The 25,783-nt window shown below is 53.8% G+C and overlaps 11 protein-coding genes across 11 annotated transcripts; 6 read left to right on the forward strand and 5 right to left on the reverse strand.

The window, feature by feature from the left end:
• Nucleotides 1-482: 482 nt before the first annotated feature.
• Nucleotides 483-4,592, reverse strand: CLUP02_03145 (uncharacterized protein; the record flags this gene model as incomplete). Its single annotated transcript, XM_049282171.1, has 15 exons — nt 483-593; nt 687-1,069; nt 1,123-1,177; nt 1,266-1,421; nt 1,693-1,993; nt 2,102-2,375; nt 2,452-2,739; nt 2,828-2,925; nt 3,019-3,179; nt 3,220-3,328; nt 3,391-3,699; nt 3,782-4,153; nt 4,215-4,262; nt 4,339-4,470; nt 4,540-4,592. The coding sequence occupies 15 exons, from the start codon at nt 4,590-4,592 to the stop codon at nt 483-485; spliced, it is 2,850 nt and encodes a 949-aa protein (XP_049139314.1).
• A 490-nt stretch (nt 4,593-5,082) lies between these two features.
• CLUP02_03147 (uncharacterized protein) lies at nt 5,083-5,820 on the forward strand (the record flags this gene model as incomplete). The annotated part of the gene is made up of 1 exon (XM_049282172.1): nt 5,083-5,820. The coding sequence occupies one exon, from the start codon at nt 5,083-5,085 to the stop codon at nt 5,818-5,820; it is 738 nt and encodes a 245-aa protein (XP_049139315.1).
• An 831-nt stretch (nt 5,821-6,651) lies between these two features.
• On the reverse strand, nt 6,652-9,789 carry CLUP02_03148 (uncharacterized protein; the record flags this gene model as incomplete). Its single annotated transcript, XM_049282173.1, has 10 exons — nt 6,652-6,770; nt 6,870-7,049; nt 7,112-7,333; nt 7,392-7,539; nt 7,626-7,692; nt 7,756-7,837; nt 7,921-8,109; nt 8,988-9,066; nt 9,126-9,426; nt 9,470-9,789. The coding sequence occupies 10 exons, from the start codon at nt 9,787-9,789 to the stop codon at nt 6,652-6,654; spliced, it is 1,707 nt and encodes a 568-aa protein (XP_049139316.1).
• A 2,048-nt stretch (nt 9,790-11,837) lies between these two features.
• On the forward strand, nt 11,838-12,401 carry CLUP02_03149 (uncharacterized protein; the record flags this gene model as incomplete). The annotated part of the gene is made up of 1 exon (XM_049282174.1): nt 11,838-12,401. The coding sequence occupies one exon, from the start codon at nt 11,838-11,840 to the stop codon at nt 12,399-12,401; it is 564 nt and encodes a 187-aa protein (XP_049139317.1).
• Nucleotides 12,402-13,465: 1,064 nt separating this feature from the next.
• Nucleotides 13,466-15,164, forward strand: CLUP02_03150 (sulfatase; the record flags this gene model as incomplete). Its single annotated transcript, XM_049282175.1, has 3 exons — nt 13,466-13,603; nt 13,666-14,250; nt 14,307-15,164. 3 exons carry the CDS (start codon nt 13,466-13,468, stop codon nt 15,162-15,164), a joined length of 1,581 nt encoding a protein of 526 aa, XP_049139318.1.
• Nucleotides 15,165-16,952: 1,788 nt separating this feature from the next.
• CLUP02_03151 (uncharacterized protein) lies at nt 16,953-17,237 on the forward strand (the record flags this gene model as incomplete). Its single annotated transcript, XM_049282176.1, has 2 exons — nt 16,953-17,135; nt 17,193-17,237. The coding sequence occupies 2 exons, from the start codon at nt 16,953-16,955 to the stop codon at nt 17,235-17,237; spliced, it is 228 nt and encodes a 75-aa protein (XP_049139319.1).
• Nucleotides 17,238-17,394: 157 nt separating this feature from the next.
• Nucleotides 17,395-18,848, forward strand: CLUP02_03152 (uncharacterized protein; the record flags this gene model as incomplete). Its single annotated transcript, XM_049282177.1, has 2 exons — nt 17,395-18,139; nt 18,232-18,848. The coding sequence occupies 2 exons, from the start codon at nt 17,395-17,397 to the stop codon at nt 18,846-18,848; spliced, it is 1,362 nt and encodes a 453-aa protein (XP_049139320.1).
• Nucleotides 18,849-19,042: 194 nt separating this feature from the next.
• Nucleotides 19,043-21,321, reverse strand: CLUP02_03153 (uncharacterized protein; the record flags this gene model as incomplete). Its single annotated transcript, XM_049282178.1, has 8 exons — nt 19,043-19,051; nt 19,119-19,160; nt 19,223-19,236; nt 19,298-19,355; nt 19,410-19,536; nt 19,623-19,770; nt 19,840-20,490; nt 20,547-21,321. The coding sequence occupies 8 exons, from the start codon at nt 21,319-21,321 to the stop codon at nt 19,043-19,045; spliced, it is 1,824 nt and encodes a 607-aa protein (XP_049139321.1).
• A 64-nt stretch (nt 21,322-21,385) lies between these two features.
• CLUP02_03154 (uncharacterized protein) lies at nt 21,386-22,550 on the reverse strand (the record flags this gene model as incomplete). Its single annotated transcript, XM_049282179.1, has 6 exons — nt 21,386-21,585; nt 21,681-21,863; nt 22,090-22,184; nt 22,245-22,271; nt 22,370-22,457; nt 22,517-22,550. 6 exons carry the CDS (start codon nt 22,548-22,550, stop codon nt 21,386-21,388), a joined length of 627 nt encoding a protein of 208 aa, XP_049139322.1.
• Nucleotides 22,551-23,052: 502 nt separating this feature from the next.
• CLUP02_03155 (uncharacterized protein) lies at nt 23,053-24,927 on the forward strand (the record flags this gene model as incomplete). The annotated part of the gene is made up of 2 exons (XM_049282180.1): nt 23,053-23,907; nt 23,965-24,927. The coding sequence occupies 2 exons, from the start codon at nt 23,053-23,055 to the stop codon at nt 24,925-24,927; spliced, it is 1,818 nt and encodes a 605-aa protein (XP_049139323.1).
• A 262-nt stretch (nt 24,928-25,189) lies between these two features.
• On the reverse strand, nt 25,190-25,534 carry CLUP02_03156 (uncharacterized protein; the record flags this gene model as incomplete). Its single annotated transcript, XM_049282181.1, has 1 exon — nt 25,190-25,534. The coding sequence occupies one exon, from the start codon at nt 25,532-25,534 to the stop codon at nt 25,190-25,192; it is 345 nt and encodes a 114-aa protein (XP_049139324.1).
• Between the last annotated feature and the right edge of the window lie 249 nt (nt 25,535-25,783).

The following is a 25,783-nucleotide window of genomic DNA, read 5'->3' on the forward strand; positions in this document are numbered from 1 at the left end:
TGGAGATGGGGGCCCTGGGAGTTGGACGATGGAGCCGTGGGAAGAAGGGGGGGAGGGGACCCGACAACACAACCTCGGGGAGGCAAAGCCGCAAAATGCAGTAAGAAACAAGGTAGATAGACACCCACGACACCGTGGTAGACACCAACGGGAAGGATTGATTGATGGATGGCAGACGGGAAGGGGTCAGTCATGCGAGGGATGGGGATGTGAGGCCGGGTACGGATGGAAAACGACACACACACATTCTTGCCGGTAATTATCGTACCTCTTTTTTTTTTTTTTCTGGCTTGCTTGCTTTGGAGGGGGATGCCAAGGTGCTCAACTCTGTATAGCTTGGTGACGGCGTGAATAGAGTGCGAGGTAAAGTAGAGACAAGCAATGAAGGCGGGAACGGAGGGAGGCGAAAGGACGGGAGAATGAGATGGGAAAGATCAGAATAGGCAGACAAGGGGGGGAGGGGCAATGATAGTTTGGCCCTGCTATTGGATCCAACCCAGAGACGAGAGACGAGACTTTGCGCCGAACTTACCAAATCTTGTACTCCTGTCTTGCGAGGAATCGACAGTCGAATGTGTCTGTGTGCGAGTGGACTACAAATCCCCGGTTGCTGCCTTGCTGTTTCTTGCCTCTCGTTGCCTCCTCTATTCTCTTCTTCCTCTATCCGTTAATGAGTAGGTTGGTACTCGTTCGCGGTTGGCCTGGTTTTGTTGGCTGTCTGCTTCTCTGTTCCTCTCCACCGAGGTACAAATATTGAAAGTTTGGACAGGTGATGACGACAGGTCACAGAGCAGAGTACCAAAGGGGGCTATGCGTTCTTTTTGGGATTGTGCGTATGTGGGCGAGCGAAGAGCGTTCGTCTCCAAATGATGTGATGTGCGGCTTGACAAAAAAGCTAAATGTTCGTTTGCAGACGTCTTGAATGGACGGTTTATGCGTGCGTTCAGAGGGCTGAGGTACCGGGGCACCTTGGCGGGAGAGAATAACAGGTACCCTGACACGACCTGACGGTCGACAAAGTATGGGCTGAACTGGGCGCGCGGAGAGAAGTATCGACGGTGGAGGCAAACTGGACTTGACGTCCAATCAACCTATGGATTTGCGGAGACGGTGGTCCGGTACGATGAATGACAGAGTGAGTGAGTGACCGATTGATTGCCCTGGGTACGGAGTACAGCTACGGGCTCTCAGAGGAGCGGTTGAGCGCAAGGTGTCGAGAGAAAACGGGCCAACAGGTACCAAGTGCGTGGCGGGAAGCAATGTACAAAGTCCCCGGGGTTCGAAACGTCGATACAAGTCGGGACGAATGGTGTATGCAGTATGTCGCGTGTGTGCTTCTTGTTCTTGTTCTTGTCCTTGTCGCTCCTAGCTTCTATCCGTAGGTGCCTCGGTTGGTGTGTGCGTTGCTCGTGTGTGCGTGTCTGTAGTGTGCGAGTGTGTGTAATTACTAGAGAGTCGACGCTGCGTGCCCCGAGAGAAATGCTCTTGGGGCTCAACTCTGCCAGAGCAAAGTCGGACTATAGGCAGAAGATGGCGGACGTTGAAGAAAAGACGGTAAGATGTAAAAACAGGTAGACGATGCGGATTGGAAAGAAGAGGCACGGTGGTTCCCAAGATGATCAAATAAAGTCAGAGAAAATGGCGGATGGGTGCGGCAAGCCTCTGGAGCCCTTCTCTTTGGATCCTTTGGACTGGAATGGCGGTTTGCGATTGGTCTCCGACGGCTGGCCACAGGCACGACAGGGAGAGTCGTTGATGTTGCAATGGCACCAAACTCAAGGTGAGGTACTTGACGTTACCTCTGGCTTGGCCAAGGTAGGGCAAGCCGTAAAGCAGACAAGCACAAAGTGACCGTCTTTGAATGGTCAAAAGTTCTCCCAGACTGCGTGTACCGAGAACCGAGTGGATCGTGGATGCGGTTGTGCTGCTTCTGTCGATACAGGTGCTGCAGCACTTTGGGATAAACAACCTGCGGAAATAAACAGCAGGCCGACTACCTGAATCACGGCGATGAGAAAGAGAGAGAGGGTCTGTCCGGGCTGAGACCGTTTTGTTTGTACAATTCATTCGATGGCGGAATCCGTACGTAGATGCTGGTCACTAGAGTACTTGGAAACATGTATCCGATGCCGCCGTGGTTTGCCCACGCTTATCTGGTCCGGAAATCCTCAAGCAACCTAGTTGAAGGCGCCGAGTGTGCAATTTGGCTTGTCGATGCGAGAATGCAGATGCAGCGCGTGGAGCCGGGGGTGTGGCCCACTGCGGAGTAGGCGAGAGAGCGAGAGAGATTGACTGACTGACGGGACCAAGGCGGGAGACACTGGCTCGATTAACCCGTAGCTGTATCCGTAGCGTGTCCGTACATATGAGCAGAGCTAGGAAGAGCTGCAGGTCATCCAAGACACGAAGCGGAGCAAGTACGGATACTCTTTTCGCTGGCTTCATACGAACATTCGTAGATTATGCTGAACGTCGTGGAGAGGTAAGGTACTTCGTACCCTTGAGTCGCCGGTGATCGGCGAGATCTCAGTTCTAATCTACCTTCGACTGATGGATCCTGCCCCAAGATCAGACAAGACAGGCTGGCGGCAAGCTTCTTCGTCCTTCGAGGTGAGGACGCCGTACCGTTGGCCGTCCGAGAGCTGGGTCCAGAGTCTTGAGTCTCGACCTCTGCAGGAATCTGGGCTGAACAACAGGCGGCGAGTCCAATCGAGGGAGACACACACGGACGGGGATACGCTAGGACGAGACGAGTCAAGAACAAGAAAAAAAACCCCCGTCTGCCAGGGGAGGAGAAGGGATTCTGCCGTCCTTTTTAGCGTCTGACGGGTTTTTGTTTGTTCGGGGGCACTCGTGGGCGGTGGATTGATGAGGCACGGCTCCCACGAAAGAATGAGATGCAACTGGGATTCGATGCTGACAACGCTGGGCAGGCTGGTTCGGAGAGTGGGTTATCTTGCGTGGCAGACAGATCTCTTTCCAGTGGAGGTATCAGCAGATGGCTCGCTTCTAGGCCACGCAAAAGATCGCTCTGCTCTGGTCCAAACTTCTCCAAGACCTCCGCTGCACCGACGAGCTGTATCCGTAGCTGGAGCTGGCTGGTCTAATGTTGATGGGGGTCCGGGACGGATGGCGCGATGATCAATGCAGGCGAGATAATACGGACAAGGGGGCAGCTGCTGTTGAGAGACAACACTGCGCGTGTGATTGATTGCTTACAGCCCGTGGTTTGCGTAGTATCGTCTCTAGGGTGTAATACGCTGGTGATGTGATCAATAGGCCGCCCAGGCAGCACGAACCCGACAATGTCGCTTTACACATCTCTCCACTATTGTCGTCGTGCAGAGTACTCCGTACGCGGCAGTGAAGGAGACATCTCAATTTCTCAACAGGACGGCAACGGCACTGAGCAGCAGCACCACTTGTGGAGGACCGAATCCAGGGTCAAGGTATTCGTCCGGCGTAGCGAGGAGAACAAGCCTGGACCAGGGGTTGGGAAAGGGGACCACAAGTCTGCAGCAGCCGGGTGGGCCGCCGTGTAAGAGAAGACTGCTTGATGACGAACGGCCAGCCGTGGCTTGAATGTCCTGTTTTCTCGTCTCGTGAGGAGCAAAAGCAAACTTGTTGTTGCCTGCCTCAACGGTGGCTGAACAGGCCAATGATGATGGAATTAGGAATGGCAACCCAGGCGAACCGTGGCTTGAAGATTGACAGGTCGCCTCTGAACTGCCACAACCCCGGATTTTCCCTGGTCGAGCGTCCAATGCCGTCTCGCTATCACTGCGCCGTCTCGCGTTTGATTTCTTGTCCAAAGTGTCCAGACTGGACTTCAGGGGGGCGTGGGCGATTTAGGATCAGGGGGCGGCGATATGTGCCGGAAATGTACCTGCGACTATGTTCCGGCCGAGTTCCGTGTATGATCTTCAGGGATTCTGGGGCAGAAACGACAGCCAAGTCTCTGAGATTCGAGGAAGCGAAACGGGCCACAGCAAGATTGAACACACACAAAAAAAAACGGCGCTTCGTTTCTTCAACGTGTGTTTCTTCGTTGTCCGACCGTTGAGAAGCGTTGAAGAGTGTAGGATGATCGACAAGGAGTAGAGAGGAAAGGAAAGGAAAGGAAAGAAAAGGAAAGGAAAGAGAGAAGGAGGCTCTTGTGCGATGTTACCTGCAGCCCCCTCCTGTGTCACCTGGTTAAGTAAATCGGAAGGCACATTTTGTTCAAGGTAGGAAAGGCAGCATTCGCCTTCCAAGTTGGGCTACTGAATTCTGCAACAAGGCAGGCAGACTATCTTCCCATGCCTTCTTTCCTTCCTTCCTTTTGCCTTGACGTCTCACCTTACTCGTACAGTCCGAAACTTCGATTGAGAATTTGAGGAAGGAACATCGTTGCCATGTACCTCGTTTGAGCAGACTTTGCAGGTATCAAAGGCTTCCTCATCTCTATGTCTTTTACTCAACAAAAACGCGCTGATTGGCAGGCATAGGGGCATCAACAATAAGTGCAAGCTGAGGAACCGTGGCTCGTGTTTTCAATACATGATGAATCCACCAGAGCGGTGCCGTTGGTCCCGCAAGTCGTCGCTAAACATTCAACGTCTTTAATCAGAGGCAAGAAACAAAACATTCTTGTACTTGTTTGCCAAGTGTGAGTCTTGTTTTTGTTACTCTAAAGAAGTCAAGCAAGGGGCGGTCGGTGTATCATGTACTACCGTGTAGCGATGATGCGGAAAATAGAGAATAAGAAAAGAGAAAAAAGAGCCGCCAGTCCATGGGAATATCATGGACATGTTTCGTTCCTCCGTGGACCTGTTGGCTCCTGGAACGCAATTCTTATGAACAGGCATACCGGAATGCTGTAATGTTGCTGGTGGGCGCGCTGGCACGTCCTTGTTGCGCCATCCCTCGGCTGAACAAATGAGCCCGTCCACGTTTCTGCTTGGTACGAGCCGGGGCCGGCCACCTGGCCCATCTCGTCCCTGAGCTTCTCCGTCCGTCCCAACACGCCCTGTCAAACCTGCATCGGTCCCATCAGCATGGCAACCAAGAGTGTCCGTAAAAGGCACTTCACTTCTGGGCGTCATGTATTGCCATCCGAGTTCACGGGCTGGGCTGGCTGGCTGGCAAGGGCTTGTTCTAGACACCCGCGCGCGCCAAGTTGCTCCCGCTCGCCCTTCGCTTGTTTGTGTTCATCTCCAACGAGCAAATTCTCACGCAGCGTTACACTGCACTTGGAGCGCAAGCCCCTTGAAGATGTATGTCGATGACAGCGCCCGGCTCCGAGCAGAAAGCCATGGTCTTGGTTGTGGATTAGCCCTCGTGGTAAGAATTAGACGTGTTTTGTACGGAGCAGCGCCTCTTCACCCAGTGTCGTGGCCGCCGACCGCTCGTCCTTTTTTACCAAAGGTTAATATTGAGCAAGGTGCTTTCTGGCTTGCTGAGCGTTACTCTGCGACATCCCACGGGTGCAACGCTGGTACTCAGAACGTGCACTGCTGTGTCATACCGCTCCGCCTCTGCGAGCAATCTATGCAGAATTGCTATGTGTATGGAGTCAAATGGTCTACCCCCTTCTGTTCGAGCCGACGGGGTTTCATGAAACTCCAAAGGGACTGGGACTTTCTCCCCCTTCCCGAGGAAATACCCCAAAAGACCGCCCGAAGTTTGAGTGTGTCAACCCCGGATTGGTCTTGGTCCACTCTGGCGGGGTTGTCGTTGTTTCAGTGTTTCAACTCTACCAACTTGAAAGGGCCAGTCACGACTGCTTTTCATTCCAGGCGGCCTGGTCCGTCCACGTTCCTCCTTGACAGGCCTGGGTAGGGTCTCATTGGACGATGGTACGCCAGGAAGTAGGTCACGGCAGGGATCGACATTCCTCAATATCGCCTGTCCAGTATTTGGAAACTGCGCTGCGAGCTATCGCATCCCAACATCAAATTCTGGCGGCTTGGTGACCATAGCATTGCATGAAGGCGCAAATCGATTGAGGCTCATTGCTCCAGTAGGTCGGAACGAGTGGCTGGACAAGGCCGGATGGGAGTTCGTGCGGTCACACTCTCACTACTCCGTACTCATGAACTCTCTCGCTTTGCTGACGAAATAGCATGCTGTACGACTCGTGTTGGCCGGCTTGCATGTTTCCTTCTGCTCAAGTAGCAGCCACTCGCCAAGCTGCATCTCGGTACCCTACGGACGAAGCGGTCCATGTGATCTTCACGGGGTTCCGGCGCCACAAGACATCCTATAAAAACAAAATTATGCCTGAAGAGCATACGAAAAAGCAAGTCCGAGAATCAAGCATCATCCGCTTTCGATAAACCGAACTTCTATCATGAAGCGTCAAAGCCTACTGGATGTTCGTCTGCGAGTTGGCAGACCTTATTGGGCAACAAGGGGCGTCGTTGCCTGCCAATTGCATTGGTCTGGTTCGGCCTCCGCCAGCAAGTGAGTATCCCCGAGTCGTTCTGTCCTGAGAAGAGATGCCAGCCTCTGGATCCGGTGCACGATTTTGACACCACTCGTTACCATTGAGACCTTGCTTATGGACAGTCTGAAGCTCTGCGGACACGATCACAACTGTATGTCGGGATGACTTGGAGTACAGCTATTGGCTAGAAGTATATTGCTTGGCCAGCCCAGTCGCTGACCGCCTCACAGTTGCTTCTTCGCAAGGAGGGCTAAAGAAACTTGCTCCTCAATGAAGGCCTCTGCCGGCAACCTTTTGCTGAGACATTTCGGGCAAGGTAGTCCGATCGTGCAGTCACTCGCCGCTGTGTAATATCGATGTGGCCGACAGAGATTCGTACGTGGGCAGGCAGGGTAGGTATGTTCAAGGACTGCGAGGGATCGATATCTTTCCAGACCCTTACTTGATGCTGTGGCACTTGTAATGCCGAAAAGTGCCACACCGCCTCCTGCTATGATTAGTCTGGTGCACAAGACGGTCATCGCCTCTGTAACTCGGTGGTGATCGCGCGGGGCTCTCGCAGCATGGCGACGGTTAGCTGCATTCGTACAAGGCCAAGCAAGAGTCGGAACTTTGTCGCTGACTTGCCAATGTGTGTTTCGTCGATCCTGTTCAGACTTGGTTCAAGACATGTTCTTTCGCCACTGGGCATCCTCAAATCGAGGTCTTGTGTGTCGTGATTACTGTACTGCAGATGCCTGCCAACTGAATCTTTGCCTAGCACTGGCGCCCAATCCTCAGACACCTGCTGTGCTTCGCAACTTTCCTGGAAAACCGCGGCCGGGAAGTTCACGAGGTTGAGGTCGACACTGCTAGCCAAGCAGGGATGCGCGGGTTGTCTTTGGTACTTGGACAGGCTCTGGTCCGCTTCACCGCCCATCAGACTGCTTCGGTGCTGTTGCATACATCGTTTCCGTAGACTAACGCAGAACAGATGAGCGATGCATGTCCCGAATCGTCCTTTTGCGCAAGATAATCGCCTGCCAGACTGCTTTGGTATCGTTGCATGTATCGTGTTCGCAGGCAAGATGTGGCCGTGACCGCCACCTCAGCGCAAGAGCATCACGGGCGAACTGCCTCATGCGTTGTCATCCGTACTGGGCGAGTATTAGCAAGCTTCATTATCATGGAGACTCAAGATGTCATCAGGCGCTGTCACCTGCAAGAACTCTTCATCATGCTCACCAAGAAGCTTAGCAAACGCCTGGTTGGGAACTGCCCATGGGCTTACCTCCAGTCAAGCTGCGGTTGAGGTCAAAAGTAGTCCAAATTCTCCGCTAAGAGGCCACAATGAAATTCTTGTACGTGTCAAAAATGAGCAGACCTTATTCAGGAACATGGGCAATGAGATGTGCCTCTGGACGGTGCAGCCTGATTGCGTTTGGTATTTAGGTCAAAGACCTTCTCGGCAGCGATGGCCACTCAGGGGAACCGCCACATGTCGAACATCCCACTTGGGCAACTTGTCAAGATAACATCAAACCGGATGATGATGGTTGCGGAAGTGACCCAGTGAGGAGAGTCGTTATTTGTCTCTCTGTGGCGCCGTGGTGAATCGGAGCGGACGGACGCCACAAGGGAGCGCCACATGTGGCTCGGACCATATGCTCGGTAAGACTCCACCCCACACGACGGATCACCCCCTACGACAGATCACACAATTCGGTACAATTCAGTCAAAAACCACTAATTCTACCTACTTCATTTTATAGTATTAAAAGTATATAAAAATACTTTTAGATACTTAATATATAGTTTTCTTACTAAAATAATTTTTATAAATTATAATCTATTATGATAATTGAGATATTATTAAATTAAATATAGCGGTTTTTACTATATAAAAATACGATTTCTAACTTTATAAAAAGTAAATAAAGTTAGGCATTTTAAAATACTATTATTTTTCAAATATTTTTCTAAGCTTAAATATACTATTTTCAGCGTTATACTAATTATATAAGCTTAAGAAATTCGGGTTTCTATAAATACTATTTATTATAATATAACTTAATATTTTTATATAATAATACTTATATTACTAATAAGAAACTATTTATATAAGTTTAATTTAAATCTATCAAAAATAATCAACTTTAAAATTTTATTTTTTCTGATAAATAAAAGAGTTATATAACATAGTATAATGTTAGTGTTTATATAGAAATTACGAATAAATACTAACATTTAGAAACATATTTTAAATCTAATATTATTATATAATATAATATAAAATACATTTTTAAAAATATTTTTCTATACTAATTATATTTTTTTATAGCTTGTGTATTTTTTAAAATATTTATTTTCTAATTATTCATATATATATGAAATAGCGGTTTTGGCTGAATATGGCCGAATTGGGTGATCTGTCGTAGGGGGTGATCCGTCGTGTGGGGTGGGGTCTTATGTTCGGTGTCGAGTTGTCAGTAGTAGTATTGCATTAAACCCGGAGGGGCAGGGGCTGTGGGATAAGAGGTGGTCGCTGCATTGAACAATGCAACGGTGCTTCACAACAAACGAGATGAACAACTCTCGTTTGTCTCCAAGGGGCAACAGCAATTCCCGGAAATCTCGTAGACGGTCCCGAAAGGGATGATCTGCGACAACAGGAGCCGGCAGGCGGAGTCGGACGAAAAGGCTATGCTAAGATCGCTACGGGCGGGGCAGGATTTTGCATTTTGAATTCTGGGTTGTGTACGAGGCTCGCAGGCGGCAGCACCGTGGTAGGCGTGGAAGACTGGAAGAGTCCATTCACGAGCTCGTAATCTCGTGTGTAGGGCAACGGGGCCATCGTGGGCCACGAGGCTCTCGCTTTGCCAGAGATGACGGTGCGGGTCGAGAGCCCCACTGGCATGGAGTGACCAGGTGGCTGCTGGAGCTCCGACGCTATTTCTGGCATCGGGACGTTGCCGCCGCCAAAAAGGTGGGAGAGGGCGGAATGAGTTAATGAAGTCTTTCTAGAATTGGGCGAGAGTCAGCAAGCAGCAAACCTGATTTGACATGTTGAATGATTGCATTCGTGGGGCCCCGGGAGAGGCCAAGACCGGATTGGGACGGACAACTTTGTCAGTCGACGATGGTACGGATACCCGGAGACATTTAGACTGGGCAGAAGAGGGATCAAGCTGGCAGCTTTTTCGCTCGGTAGACTTGTGATGAGGGAGAAAAATACTGGTAGGCGCCGGTGTGTTATAGCTCCGTGTGATATCGAGATGAGGGCGGCAGAGGAGGAAGCGGACTGGACGGAAGGGCAGAAAAGGAAAAAGAGATTTGAGAAGCAATAGTTTGGTCGGGCGAATCCGAGAGCATTCAGAGTTCATGTTCTCGACGGGCGTTGCATTGTTATTCTCCAAGTCGTTATGATTTGTTTGTGTTGTGACTTGCGGCTTGCCTCGAAGAGTGGAAGGCCGGGTATTGCTGACGAAGGACGCACCTTCCTTCTCGAAATGGATGTCACCACGACGCTAACCGCGTGTTCTATCCAATGGACCCACTTGCACAAGGCCGCAGTGGGTGCTGATTTGCGAGTCCAGATTGCACAGAAAAAGGGGAGTCCCAGCTTGTCGTCACAGCCGCCCAGGTTCGGAGGAGGAAGGCAAGAGCCAGGGGGGATTATCTGGCAGAATTCAGGAACTGGAGCAAGAGCAGAGCAAGAACAACTCGCTCGTTCCTGGCTGCACACGAGCTCACGGACCACGAGCCCCTGCAGGGGGTCGATGAGCTTAGTTGGGAAACGACCAACGGCCGCCCAATTATCGACGCCGTTTCAAGGCGGCTCCCGGCACCGCCCCGCTTCTTCCAGGCACACAACGGCCTCATTGGCCAATGGCGGAAATTGCAACAGACCGTTGACGAATCGTGCGTGCCTGTCAGATGGGCTCAATCTTGGGGCGTTGCTTCCCATGTTCCCAAATCAGTCAAGTTGCTCCATGGGCAGTGCTTGCCAGAATGGAGAATTGGCCCGGTCCAGATCCACTACGGAGTGCGCCAATGGAACTATGGATTCCATGGAAGGGAAGGTGGGAGGACCGTTTGCTGTCGTCCGATGCTGCCATCTTCTCCTCTTTTCCACTCCCGTCCTGGCTGGTCCTGCTTAGTTTTTTCTCGCTTCTTTTCCAAGGCGGTAAGCAGCTTTCTCCTGAGTTTTTAGCCTCTCTGTTCGTACCTCAGATGTTATGTATTTACCTTATCATACGCAGTACGTATAGGACGGATAACAAGTACCTATGTACTGCCTGGCTGGAGCTTCTCTCAACCCGGTCTGGCTCGGTGATGATCCCTGCCGCCTTGCCAATAGGCTGGGGCTCTAGGAAAGGATTCAATCTGTGATCACGAACCGCCCCATGCCATGATGAATGATGCCGCCCTTTTCTGTGCGCTTATGCTGTGCCTCTGCTGCATAGATCCTTGGATGCCTGGCCAGGAACGGCATGGCTCCATCGCGTCTTCCTCCCAGGCGTCCAATGCCGCCCACACTGGCACACACGCTGGGCAGTAGCCACTTACCCGCTGCCCAGTCCTAATGCAAGCCTGCGCACCAATTGTCCACACACCAACGCAGGTACCAGGCACACACACACACACACACCACACCGCAGACCTCCTCTTCCCGTCTGCTCCTCACCCTCGGCGCTACCCCTGTCTCTCCATTTTCCAACCAGGACATATCCTTCCTCGTTCCCTTCCATCTCGACTTCTTCTCCTCCTCCCTTCCTTCCCCTTCTTCTTCAACAACTTTGTTCAAATCGTCGTTGTCCTTGCTGTACGTTGCAGGACCGTTTGTTGTCACTCGCTCTCTATTAGCACCCTCCTTCCAGTCACTCTCTAATACTATCCCCCCCCTTGGAAATTCCGCTTGCATTCACTAAGCAGTTTTCCGTCCTATCGTTAATAACCAACCTGCTCACTACGTACCATCACAACTACACCGAAAAAAACACCCAACCCTCAAATCCAAAAATATCCACGACACACCGAGAGACAAGTGCATTCTTTAACGACTTTCGCGACGGCCTGCCACAGAGAGAAGACTTAATCCCTTACGTACGTGCCACTTCTTTTTTGGGAGGAGAGGCAAACCCGCCCTTCTGGACTGGTCATTCGAGGACTGTTGTGTGTGTGTTGGCCGGTGAGAAAAGGGAGATCTGGAATGGATCTATTCCCCTTTGTGTGTTCACCAGACAATGCTCCAGAATGTCTCACCAGATGTCGGACCCTCAAACAACAAACCCCTTTCGCGATGGCTGACAATCCCCTCCTACAGTCGTCCGCTCTTTAATAATTATACCGAATACGGCTCTCTTCTTCGACTCGCACCAAAGAAAAGGGATATTTGCAGTAATAATCAGACCCGCTCACGACCAACACAATGCCTTCCATCCAAAACCTCATCTCCCGCAACGCCCCTGGCGTTGTCACCCGCGACGTCGATGGCGGCGACACTCTCAACCTCATGATTGTCGTTCTCGCCTTGATCTTCTTCGCCCTCCTCCTCGTCTCCACACTCTTCCTCATGCGCCGCATGCGCAGGCAACAACGCCGAGAACAGATGCTTCCCACCTATCAAGAAGTCAAGGGCGGCGCCAGAAACCACCACAACCTCACCATCCAGACAAGTCAAGACGGCCGCTCAAGTGTCCTCTACATCGGCCAGGACGGACGCTCGCCGATGCTCCAGAACCCCCAGTCCGCTCCCCACTCCCCCGACAACGTCCCCGAGATCCACATCACCTTCCCCGACGAGCAGGATGAGGGCGGCCGCCGCAAGAGCGGCCGTGTCCTCGTCGTCCGCGTTGGCGATGGCGGCTCCGTCGGCCTCGAGCCCGTCCGCGATGAGCAGCTCCCGGCGTACGAGAAGGATAGCAAGTCGCAGTTTTACTCTGTCGATATCGACTCAATCGGCGGCCTGCGGGAGAAGGAGCGCTTCAACTAAGCAACCAACAAAACCAAAACTTATCAAGTGTCCAACTTTTGCCCGGACAAACTTCTTCTGTACAGACCGGTTCCCGCTGTACAAACCACTCAGCATTTTTCTCAACATGGCATGGCGTTCGACGACACACACTTTTATACCCTGCGCACCGGGATGACCTTCTGTCCTTTGCATGGTCCATACACACGGGGATTTTATCACCGCCTGTGGAGTTACCGCGCATCGGCATCGGGAAATGGCTCGGGGCGCAACTCTTACGTACATAAACTTAACGACTACTCCCGGGAAGCCCGTCTCGCGGTGTGAACGAAACCAGGAATCACCGTGTGGTGAAGGCGAATGCCGGGTTGTAGAATATTTGTATATTCTAATGCTGTATAATTTCCTTCTGTCCTCTAAACAATTCAAAGCAAATGATGACCCATGGCTTCTCGCATGCCCCAGTGCTACCCCGAGTCTGTCGATCCTGTGAGACCGTGTGCCGCCCTACGTTACATCCACCCCGCATTGGCAATATTTGCCGGAGGTCCGACGTCAATGTTTATTGTCATTGGGCTAGTAGCCGCTCCTGCGGCACGGTACCTCAAAATGCGGTAGGCTGCAGAGAAGCAGCTTCAATCGACGAACCGGCTTGTTTCGCAGTTGGTGTTTGGGGGGGAAGCGTTTGGACCATGGGATCGGTAAGCAAATGATTTGCGACGATCACCCATCAAAATCCCCCGACTCGTGCTCCAACAAACGGACGCGATACTGGCCCGATCCCGGCACCGCTGGGTACGGACCACCCTATTGTCTCCACTCATCGCCGGATCTCGCCGGATAATCGCAGCGGTTGTCGGCTGTGCTACGGACGACGCGCATCGCCGTGTTGAACCTCATCCGACCAGTGAGGGTCTGCGGTTTGGGATAGTGAGTGGATCATTATGGTGTCCTCGTGAAAGAAATGACAAGGCTTCTGATTTGATGTTGATTATATCTAGAAGAGACTTTCCTGCTCCCAATTTGCGAGCAGTGCGACAACGTCAATCCGCAGCGTAAAGTGTGTAATAGACAGACCTCTCGCGATGGCACCCTCGTCAGATATCCCACCTCCGTATGAACAGCCTGCGAAGCCCAGCGGGCTCAAGGTGGACAAGCCAAATTTCATCATCTTCATGCCGGACCAGCTTCGCTACGACTCACTCGGCTGCAATGGCAACAAGGTCACGCATCACCCTCCCCTCAAAAGTGAACCATCGTTGCAACATCACTAACGTTCTGACAGACCGTAAAGACGCCCAACATTGACCGCTTCGCGGCCGAGGGCACCCGCTTCACAAACTGCTTCGTCCAGGCCTCCGTCTGCACGCAGTCCCGGTGCAGCATGTTCACGGGCAACTACCCGCACGTCACGGGCCACCGCTCCCTCGAGAACCTCATCAAGCCGTGGGAGCCCAACCTCTTTCGTTCGCTCAAGGAAAAAGGAGGGTACCACGTCGCGTGCCTCGCGCCGAGGGGCGATACCTTTGCGCCGACGGTGACGGAGCTGTCGCTGGATGAGTATGGGTTCCTCGAGACGCCCGAGTTCGTGCCGCGGTTCGCGGGTGGCGGGAACAAGGAGCCCGAGGATAAGGAGGATATCTGGAAGAGGCTGTTTTACAAGGGATTGAGAAATAATGAGGAGGCGATGGATTATGATGATGCTGTTGTAAAGGGCGCGTTGAAGTGGTTGGAGTGTCCGCCGACGGATAAGCCTTGGGTGTTGTTCATGCCGCTTATTTTCCCGCATTGTCCTTTTCAGGTGGAGGAGCCGTATTTTTCAATGTATGATCGCGGTGAGATGGGTGTGCCTACGAAGCCAGACGATAAGGTGAGTGCACTCCTGGGGGACGCCAGAGACTATCGCAGCTAACGGACTATTATCAGACCGGCTACGAGCCACGCTACATGCAGCTCAACCGCGAGCGCTACGGTACCCACCGCGCGACGCCCGAGATCTGGGCCGAGGTGATGGCGACCTACTACGGCATGATCTCCCGTCTCGACGACCAATTCGGGCGCGTCGTGGACAAGACGAAGGCGCTGGGCCACTGGGACTCGACGGTGACGCTGTTCTTCACGGATCACGGGGAGTACCTCGGCGACCACGGCATGATTGAGAAGTGGCCGTCGGGCCTCTCGGACTCGCTGACCCACGAGCCGCTGATCGTCGGCGGCTGCGGGCTGCCGCGGGGCGCGGTGTACGACGAGATGGCGGAGATGGTGGACCTAGTCCCGACGGTGCTGCAGTTTGCGGGTATCGGGGAGCATTTTCCTCACTGCGGCGTCTCGCTCGCGGAGGTGTTGACCTCGGCGGACGCTACGATGAAGCACAAGGAGTTTGCCTTTTCCGAGGGCGGGTTCCTGACGAGCGAGGAGCCGCTGCTGGAGCAGGCACCGTACCCGTACGATATCAAAGCCGCCTTGCAGCACGAGGACACGACGATTGTTGGCAAGAGCGTGGCGTGCCGGGACAAGGAGTGGACGTTCGTGTATCGGCTGTACGAGCCGGCGGAGCTGTATGATCGGGCTGGGGACCCGGGAGAGCTGCATAACCTGGCTGAGGTGGGCGAGTATCAAGAGGTGAGGAGGCGGATGGAAGGGGTTGTGTTGCGGTGGATGGTGGCGAGTAGTGATTTCTTGCCATGGCAGAAGGACCCGAGGTTTCCTGCTGTGGACATGAAGAGTGTTGCGGATCAGTTTAGGAGACGGGGCGGACGGTTGGAGAAGGACGTTAAGTGTTGATTTGATTATGGTAGAAGTCGCTATTGATGTGATCAATTCGCCGAATGAAGCGACCCGCAGACACCGGTGCTCCGAACATGATCTCCACCTTTCGCCGGGCTCACTTTCGGGGTGGGTCATGGTCGTCCCCGCGGCCGGAGACTTTTTCCGTTGGGTTCCGGCTCTGGTTTCGGCTCGACCCTTTTTTCTAAACGCGACACGGAACATGCCAATCCAAAACATCGGCCTCACGGAAACCCGACGGCTGGGACTCGAGAGGTCTGGATTCTTCACTTTGCTCCACTATATAAGGTCGTCGACGCCCCCCTCCTCCCACCACCGTCCGGTCGCTGGCGGGCAGCTGAGATGTGATTTGTGTTCCTTGTCGCCGGCTATTCGTACCTCGTACGGTGAGATCCGCTGGATAGGACGGCACCTGCAGGTCTGCCCACGCCGTCCTGTGCGGTTCGGGACCTGTGCTGTGTGTTATGTTTTAGCCGCCACCGTGGGCGCAGGTGGCTCCCGCGTCGTCGCAAGTTTCCTCGACACATGTGCGGTAGCATCTATTCTGGGCAGCTGCACGACAATATGTTTACGGGCAGGCATTCTTGGTCATCAAAATGTTCCATCTGCACATGTCCCCAGCGGGGCAGCCAAGGCAGCATCCACAGGCGAGAATGTGAAGCCCGTCCCACTCCATAGTCCGCGGGCTCAGGTTGGCTCGACTGAGGCAGAGAAAGGTAAGTCAATCCTGACGACACTCACCAAAAAAGGCCACGGCTAAAAGGTGGCCGCGGCCACCACCATCTCCTGCAAGCGTACCTAAATTTTAACTCTAACCCACTTGCTGTTATCCCTTCTTGTGCCTGACATTCTCCCACAGAATCGGTTTGGAAACACTCCACAACCGCCATGCAAGAGAAGGTAGTTTGCTGGGGACCCTATGGCCAACTAGCCAAGGGGTTCATACCTACATACGGACCACTGGAGCAGGCTACTACTTGTCAACGGCGCCGTGTTACCAACAAAATAGTGGCAGGCCAAGGCTCTCCCGCTGATCGGCGTGTGTCAGTTGTTTTGTCTGACCTCCAAACCCGGGCCCCATTCCGTTTTGTCTGCAACGCCACCCCTTTTTTCTTCCGCCCACCATCGCTTTACGGGGAGTGCTGGGGTGCACTCGAGAACTCAACCCCAGCGTCCTGCAACACATCTGACACGAGCGCACAACCCCCTTGAACGCCCATCAACGAGGATCTTGACACAAGAAACAATCGCAGCGCTGCAACCTAGCGCCATCCTTTCCGTCCCCCCCTTTTCTTATGATCCTACATACCTTACCAGCGAGCATCAATCATCAAACAGCGCCAATGTCCAATTGGGTCGCGGGAAGGGGCTACAGGGGATCGTCGTCCTTCGCACCATGAGTCGCTTAACCCTTCCTCGTTACAAGACAACCTTACTAAAGTTACCGAGGGTTACATTCGTCAAAAGTCTTGTTTCTCTCCATCCTGGGGTTCGCCATGGGCCATGGTCCACCGTCCATACTCCAATGATCCCATGGGTGATGGACCAGGGAAAAAAGACAAGAAAAAGAAGTGTCAGACGGAACCCGTGGACAGCTTCAATGACAACTCAGAGTTCCAACGCAATCGACCATTCACACAAACATCCAGACCTCGAGACAGGGATCCGGGCCCCAAGAAGCTCGCGGACCTTGTCACGTCTTTCCCGCAAACCCCATCACCATCCGTTCTATAGTCTATGGGGTCTGTAGGCTGTGAGGTGTGAGTTATCCCTCCTCCTCCACCCATGCTCCAATCCTGTTGCTCCCCCGCGAGCATCCCAAACGCTGGTCCAGCCAGCGCCGAGAGCTCGAACCCCGTCCCGCGCATGCATGCATTTCCAAAGAAGAGTCGAAGCGCCCAGGGTTTGCTTCTGAAGCTTGCTCAAGTTTTCCGTGCTTGCTTATTGCGTGCCGTATCTTGCCATATTGTGTGTCGAGCGGTGCGGATACTTAATATCTATTCGTCCCACTTTCAATCATTCGAGCTGTGCCGGGAGTCCGATTATCATAGATCAATGGGACGAAAGTGAGCGTGTGTTCAACTCTTCCTCTTCTCTTCTCCCATTCCTTCTATTCTCCCTTTTCTACTGTTCATCTCGTCATTTTTCACTTCTATTCGCGCGTTGTGTAGATCACGACCCGAAAATCATCATTCTCTTCTAATACACATATCTCTCCTCCATCACCATGAAGCCCTCACTTGCACTCCTGGGCGCCGGCTCCGCCCTCGCCTTCCGCGAATCCAAGGTCATCTCCTCGAGCTCCGGCGAGATCTGCATCTCCTCCCAGCTCCTCGCCGCCTCCTCCAACAACGGTCCCATCTGCCGCAACAAGGAAGACCTCCTCGGCGGCCGCGCCGACCAGTTCCCCTTCTCCTCGGCAGGAACCACATCCGCGCCCTCGGGCTCCGCGTGGACGCACACCTCGCCCTGCTTCAAAAACGGCACAGAGGCACCCGAATTCTGCATCTACCACGCGGCCAACTACGGCGGCAAAGGCATCTCCATCATCACCGACGCCGACCGCGCCGCCCACATCACCCGCAGCTGGGGCTTCACCAGGCCCGAGGAGCTCGAGGGCTCGAACCAGCCGCTGCCCAAGTTCGAGGTCGCCAAAGTGCCCGGCAAGGACTACGGCCTGGTCGCCTCGCTGCCCATCAAGCGGGGCGAGATCATCCTGCGCGAGACGGCGAGTCTGCTCATTGACTATGCGGCGTTTAGCCACATCCCGCCCGACGAGATGAAGAAGATGCAGGCCCACGCTGTGGATTTCCTGCAGTTCAAGCACCGCAGCCAGTGGCTCAACATGTCGAGCCACGGCTACCACGGCGACCACCTGTCCATGGTGGACAAGATCCTCGTGACCAACTCGTTTGATGTCGAGATGGACGATGCGAAGCGCGATGATGACTTTTACGCCGTCTTCGTGAACAGTAAGCTCCCCCCCTCCTCTGCCCCTATTTACCCTTTTCCCTGCTTCTCGTAGGTCCCTGCATGAGCAAACACGGCTAACACGGCACCCCAGCATCCCGCATGAACCACGACTGCCGCCCCAACGTAGACTACTGGTTCGACCCGCGCACCCTCACCCAGCGCACCGTCGCCATCCGCGACATCATCCCCGGCGAGGAGCTCACCCTCTCCTACATCGACCTCATGCAGACCCGCGCCGCCCGCCGCGAGCGCCTGCACTCCACCTGGGGCTTCCACTGCTCCTGCCACCACTGCACGCAGCACCGCCTCAAGACGGACGAGTCGGACCGCCGCATCGAGCAGATCGCCTCCCTGCGGGAGGAGTTCAACGACTACACCCCCGCGTCCAGGGCGACCCCGCAGATGGCGGAGCTGCTGATCTCCCTGTATGAGCAGGAGCACAACTGGAGCCTGTTGACTGAGGCGTATACCCTCGCCGCGATCGAGTACAACGGCATCGGGGAGCCGTGGCTGGCGACAAAGTACGCGCGGATGGCGGTCGAGTATGGGCTCACCACGCTGTGGGAGGGCCACGGGGATGTGATTGAGATGACCAAGCTTGCGGAGGACCCGTGGAGCCATTGGAGCTGGATGCTGAGGACGCGCAAGAGGTACAGCTGGGGACCCGGGCCCAAGGTTGATTTGAACGATGACGACGATGATGAGTGAGGTGTGTGGGGTCATTCTCGAGTGTTGCCCAAAGAAGCTCACTGTAGATGTGTACGTACGCGTGAGATGATTATATCTGGTTCATGGGATTTCAGGGTAATGGCGTCTGGGACAACATGGCGTTGGGGAATCTGGAGAGAGCTACTCTTTTCAGCATCAATAAGATGAAAAAAATCAAATGATTTCAAATCACTTCATATGACCTATGAGATGGTGAATGAGAATGGCTATCTACCTAGTAAGTATGGACCTTCTGTGACGTATGTGAACGCATCTTGGCTCATTCATCTCGTGAGAGATCTCATTGTAAATCTATTACCTGCTTCTGAGCCTTGGATTTCATCTCTCATGAGAAAACTCATTGTAAATCTCACAGCTGCTTCCAAGACTCAGATGACACTCAGCCAATCATAACCAACATGATTAAGCACCATCAGATTAAAGCCCACCCATACTCTGCATGTCATGCAAGTTTGAACCAGCCATCGAGGCGGTGTCAGCACTGGGCTACTGCTGGTCACAGCACGTGTAGCAGAACCATCTCATCCTGAATCATGACACAAGACCGGGGAAACCCATCACGAAAACGAAGTCAAAAAGGAACAAAACAAAGAGACCAAGTGTTCGAATCGTGTATCGCTCAATCAACGTATCTACCAAGAGTCGCACCACTCTGGTATAGCCTCCCCTTCACCCCGCTGAGGTCTCGCCCTCATCCTGGCTTGAGTCTATTAATACTGCCCGCTTTCCCCTTCCCTGAGATATAATCATGACGCCGTGAAGAGCGGTTCCGGACCCTGGGTATCATGAACCAAGTGTAATGAGAGGAGTACCAAGGAGAAATGCCAAAAATCCTTCGAGAACGCCATAAGAACTCCGCCCTCCCAAAAGTCCCAAAAAGAAGAAGAGAGGAATGCACGCACTGAAGTCCCTCAATTCCGCAAAAGAAAGAGTGCTCAAAAAGTGAGCGATGGCAGAAGAGGAGCTTTACCGTCAGTATGCCAAGCCCTAGTGATGATGCGAACTTCGAGCTTCCTCTCCTGCCGGGCCGCCACCTCGACCCACGCCTCCACCGTTCGCTCCCATGGCCTGAATTCGAAGGTGCTCGTCCAGGTCAAGTAGGCCTTATCGTCGTCCTCGATTTTGTACTCGAGCTCATGCTTGCCTGCCCACATTAGAGGCCGCTGCTTGATGGTCATGTGCTTCAGTTGGGGCATCGTAGACGCCATCCGGGCGGCGGCGAGGGAAACATTCTGGCGGAAATCGACTAGCTCCGAGGATTCATTGATATCGTCGCTCTGCTTGTGCCACTCTGTATTGTACCAGATGGATCCATAAGAGATGTAGAGAGTCTTGAGCAGCCAGAACTCTGGGTGATACGAGCGGTTCGCCAGGAACGGCTCGGTATCGTCCGTCCCCATGGGCCAGTGAGGACGCAAGAATTCTCTGATACGCACGACGTTGGTGACGCTGAGCTCCTTGAGATGCTGAGCGGCACGCCGGAGCTTTTCACAGAGCTTGGCACCGCTGTCGCCTTCAGCAAGCGTCTCGTGGGGGATCTGGCGCCACGACGATATTGTATTGGACATGATGGTGAGGGATTCCAGTGAGGTGGGCCACTTTGTCATGGAACCGGCGAATTCTGGCCAGTGTTAGTGAGGGGGACCTGGAGGGTATCAACATCATCATGGAACGCACGGTTGAAGTGGATTTTGCGGGTTTCCTTCTTGCGGTCCCTGGTGATGTCGAAATTGGCTGTTCGCAACCCGGGCAGCCGGGCGATGATGTCGGCATGAGCAGCGGGCATTAGTGCCCGGTGATTCTGAGGGCTCACTGTGAATGACCTTATCACCTTAACCACAGGCAGGCGGTTGACCCGGTCAAACTCCTCATCCTGGCCGACGAAATCGATCCAAGAGTCCGCGAAACGCTTTTCGCCGATATCTTTGATATTCCACCTGCGTCGTTGCCATAACTCAAAGTTGGCGTTGCGGAGGTCGCTGGGTGAAGAGATGCTTAGTGAGAAATCGATGCCGTCGCGGGTGGAATCCTCCTGTGTCCAGCAATGCATGATGCCAAACAGACGGTAAAATGCAAGAGTAAAGCACGAGTTATTCTCGGCCTTGTCCTCCCAGGTCTCCTTCTTTTCGCAGGGATCATTGTCGTAGGCGGGCAGGTCGACGTGTAGGTTGATCCGCTGGACGAGTTTGCGGCGAGAGCCAACCATGGATGACTCAAAGTCGTCCAGGTTGGCCAGGGTGACTTTGAGGACGGAAAAGTTGGAACGCTCGACGATGGCCTGCCACTCCTTGCAGACCAAGGCGTAGTCGGCGAGGGAATCGGACTCATCGCCGTAGCGGCAGTCAGCGACAACACACTCAACAACGGCTGTACGGAGTTCTGGCGGTAAGCGACAGAACCTGTCCATTCTGCTCGCGGGCACCTCCAATACCGATACTCCGGAAGCGGACATGGTGGAAGGTGAGAGAGATGAATGAAAAAAAGACTGTTTTGCCCGGCAAAAAGAACGAGTGAGGTTACGGGATGAGACGGCACGACGTTGACTTGAGTTCGGCTGTAGCCCGCCCAGTCCGCTGAGGCTGCAGTCGGTAACTGTCGGTCAGAGCAAGGTCAGGTAGGGCGTTGGCTTGGGTTGGGTAGGGGCGGGGAGGAGCGCACCTGATCAGAATGGGAAGGAGGGGACAGAAGGGTACATGTCGAGCCGCGAGGGTTTGGCCTGGCAGGAAGTACAGGATGTGTTACTCAGATGGACGAAACCTCGAAGTACCCGTCCGCTCGTTAGTTAGCGGTGATGTGACTGGGTGGTGGTACTTTGTAATATTCGGGTAGTAAGGAAGGTAGTCACGAAACCTGGGACGAATGGCGGGTGCGGGGTGTCACGGGCAGTTGCTTGTTGGAGGTGGCGGATGGCAGATGGCGCCGGATGGCCTTGGGGATGAATCTGTACACGAAGCAATTGTTCTGCCGTTCTCTTTGAACCCGTCGTCTTCAAATCTGCAAGACGTTGCGTTTGTACGATGCTCCCAAATGAGATTCAAAGGCAAGGGAGACCGCCATATGAGTGAGAGGCGGTGATGGAGGGGTACGGTGTGCTCCCATCAAGGTACCTACGCGCCTGGACCAAGGTAAGGTAAGGTAATTAATTACCTTGGGATCTGTAATCGCTTCCCCAGTCGGGGTGTCTTATCGAAGTGCATCCCGCTATCTCGGCATGCTCCACTTTCTCTATCGATAACAATTAACAGAAGGGATAGCGCGGGAACGATAAGACTTCCGTGGGGACACTTTGAGGGTGAGGTGGTTGACTTTCGGTCCCTCAGGATTCAGGTTTCTTCAGGGTCCATTCCCGTTCCCGCAGATGAAAGGGATGGGGACTGTCCATTTTCGTCGTCTGTTCGGATGCTTCCATTGTCAAGCATAAATTAAACACGAGTCGATCTTCCATCCGCAACCTGTTCTTCCATACCGTCTTAGGAATTTCCTGGGAATGAATTACTCACATCTCAGCCTGTCTCGTCGCAGGCCACTTCACCGCCAAGGCCTGGCCCCAGCCAGTGTTGCGGGCTGGAACCAGCCTGGTCTGGCGCGCTGTATTACCCGATGGCACCGGGTTTCACTGTGACTCTGGGCCACTGACATGTCTGCACCAACGACCTCCACCGGTCCTGGAGGCGGGGCCATCCTGAGGCTTCAGACCTGGCGGGACCTCTTCAGAATGCAGATTCCAGTGGGGTGAACCTGACCTGTAAAGTGTTCCAGCGGGATCCTCTCTGAATCAGGGCTAGTGCGGGGTTGCTGCTGCGCCCACTGCTGGCATTTCTGGTCCTGTCGTTGACTGCAATCGCCCGCCTCGATCCCCCCCCTTTCGTGGAGTGGTGAGCTGCTGGTGAGGTGCTAATTATATTGCCTGGTGGAGAGAAATTGGAGTTGGAACCCTGCCGTGCCTGCCTAGGTCTGAAGTGTTCTCTCACGCCTTCCCTTCCGTCTCTCAGGTGCTGAAAGCTCCGATGACGAAACAAGAACTGGCGCAGTCAGTCTCTTTTCTTCTTTTCTTCTTTTCTTCACCTCATCTGCCCCCCCTCCTTCTGCCGTCTGCCGAGTGTTCATCAAGCCCAGACTTTTCTTCAACGACCATCGACCAACCCCTCCAATGTCACAGAGGTCGTTCGAGTAGTTGAACACCATGATTGAAGCGACAAATCCTCCTCTTGCCATGGCCGACAAGCCCAGCGGCCTCCAGGCTCTGCGCGAGTCTAAGCCACCCGCCACAGACACCTTCACCTACCTGACCATCATTGGCGAGGTCCTCTCCCCCGAGATCCTGCCTGACCTGAACGAAATCCTCCAAGACACTCAGCTCACCCAGGATATCGGATGGGACTTGGTCGAGATGCTTGTGCCCGTTCAGGGCAGTCAGCAGTGCCTCGAGACCATTGCTCAGCTGGGCAACCCGCGCGAGGTCATTCTTAAGGTCCTCGAGGTTTTGGAAAAGACTGTCGAAGAGGCCACCGACGATGAAGACGATCCCGCGACGACGGCGACATTCGTTCACCTGGTCGGCATGTTGAGCATCCTCCACAAGCGATTGAACGTCGCGCGCCCCTCTCGCTTCGTTCACACAACCCTTCAGAGCGTCTACCGCACCTACCATCCCCGCAATCCCGAAATGACGGCTGCAGTCATCGCCCTCGTCCGCTCCCTCTCTGGCGATAAGCGCCCGCCGCTCCCTACCCGTCAGTCCAGCAACAAGCTCGACACTCCCTTTACGAAGAGCGATCCCACAAAACACGCACCGGACCCCGAGGCCGCACACAAGCAGCAGTTGGCGCCGACGGATCCTGACACGACCAAGAGACTGCTCCAGTCCTTCATTACCTGCATCATCGAGGCCTACGTCAACTGCACCGGCATGGAATGGGCCTCTCGCCTGCTGGAATTCTACAACCCAGAGCGTGTCGTGATGCGCAAGAGCGTGTTGCGAGCCTTTAAGGAGGACGATGATCTCTTGGCGAGGGACGCTCTGGTTGGCCAATTAGTCGTATGTACCTTCGTCTGATGTTGCTCGGACGGACGAACTCGCTAACAAATAACCCAGGCACTTGCAGGAGATCTCGGCTTAAACAGAGTGCGTGCTCTTTCCGTCAAGGACATCTTTGAGGGCTCCATCCCCAACAGCCCGCTAGCAGTCGAGACCGATGACCTCAGCCCCGACAACATCAAGCTTTCCACCGGAGGTGTCTGGTGCCTGGTTGCATATTGGCTCTTCTCAGCAGAAGTTTTCGATGCGGACTACGAACAGGTCCAGATGACCATGTTCCCCGATCATGTCAAGCTTCTCGAAAATTTCTTTGGTGAAGACCCGCAGTCGCGCATCGTGGGAAACCCTGGCACCACCGAGGCTCTCGTCGTAATGGGACTCTGGCTAGAGAACTACAAGCGCATCTCACCGTCAGAAGGCGACTTCATGCCCTACCACCATCTTCTCACACTTGTCTCTGTGTTCCACCCGACACTATCAGTTCGAAATGTTTCGACAACCCTCGCGGGCCTCGTCCTGCATGACGACCCCGACGATAGCGACCGGCTCAAGATCTTGGAGGATCTCCTTGAGAACTGTATCTTCTCCGCTCTGCAGGCCTCTGCGGTGACGTGGTTGCGAGAAGAATTGATTGTGGCTCAAAAACGCAAGCTCACAAACAGATTCTCGACAACAGATGCAGTCGAGACTCTGCAATATGTCTTGTTCCCCAACATGGCATTCCTCAAAGAGCAGTCCGTTCCCGAAATCTGGGAATACTGGGTGCAAAACTTCCCCTTCCACCTGCAGGTTGCCAACTTTGCGTACTTCCTCTTCGCCGGCACCAGCTTCCAGCACTTGGTGCCGGCTAGCATGCCTGGCGCCGTGGAGCAGCGCTATGTTGAGCCTCTGCTACACGCCGTTAAGACTTTGCAGACGGCTCTGGAGAAGAAGGAAGTGGATGATCAGGGCCAGGGCGAGGAGGTTAAGACACAGCTCGACATTCTGACGATGCGGTTGAAGAGCTTGCCTCTGCAGTAAAAGGTGCTGTTGTTGTACATTGGACGCTGGATATCACGGGTAGCCCCGGCGCGGGTAAGCCGAGATGCTCTGTGGTATGGGCTTTGCATTTTCGGGAGTAGGTTCATGGCGGAGTCTCTTATGAGTTACGAATTACCTTGGCTGCTGAGCAACGAGCAGCTGTATGAATTTAAAACAAAATCTTCTCCTAAATATGCTGCTAGCTGAGCGTGGTGTTTTGTGGCGTCTCTTCGTCAGAGTTCATCAGAGGAAAGATCAGAGCCTAGGAGCGGGCCGCGGTGAAGTGCGAGAGACCACCCGTCACCGAACTCGCACTACGATGCATGGAATGCATTCCACTACAGGCCACCACACGTATCGTCTTATCCGTTGCGGACTCACGCTGTTCATGAGCGGAAGATGGCGTCGACGGCGTCAGTGCGGAAGGGCGAATGTCTAGAAGCCCGTCATATTTGACCCGAAAGCCGCATGGTTCTAAACGCCTGCTCTGACGATCCACGGCCAACTTGGACGTTCTGGGGATGAGGACGTTGCGAACGTTGTCACGGTTGTCAAATGCCGTCAGGTAGACGCGGACTGTGGCGAGTGATTCGTGGCTGTGCACCATCGATCTTGGTGTAGATCCTCGATCTATTGGACCAGGAGAGCTCGAGGTAATACATCCGAAGCACAAGTGTGGCGCCAGTGGCTTAGCTCATGTGCAATCAGATCTCCAGATGTACATGTTTGGAGGACGCAGCGGTCCAAGGGGCTCGAGCCCAATTTGGCTTCATGTAGGAAACAGCTGGCAAATCCTAACGCAGTCTCACCATCTCATCTCGGTTGAGGGGGGCCGGTTTGCATACCTTCCGTCATG

Source organism: Colletotrichum lupini, chromosome 2, assembly GCF_023278565.1.
Source record: "Colletotrichum lupini chromosome 2, complete sequence".
Taxonomy (NCBI): Eukaryota; Fungi; Ascomycota; class Sordariomycetes; order Glomerellales; family Glomerellaceae; genus Colletotrichum; species Colletotrichum lupini.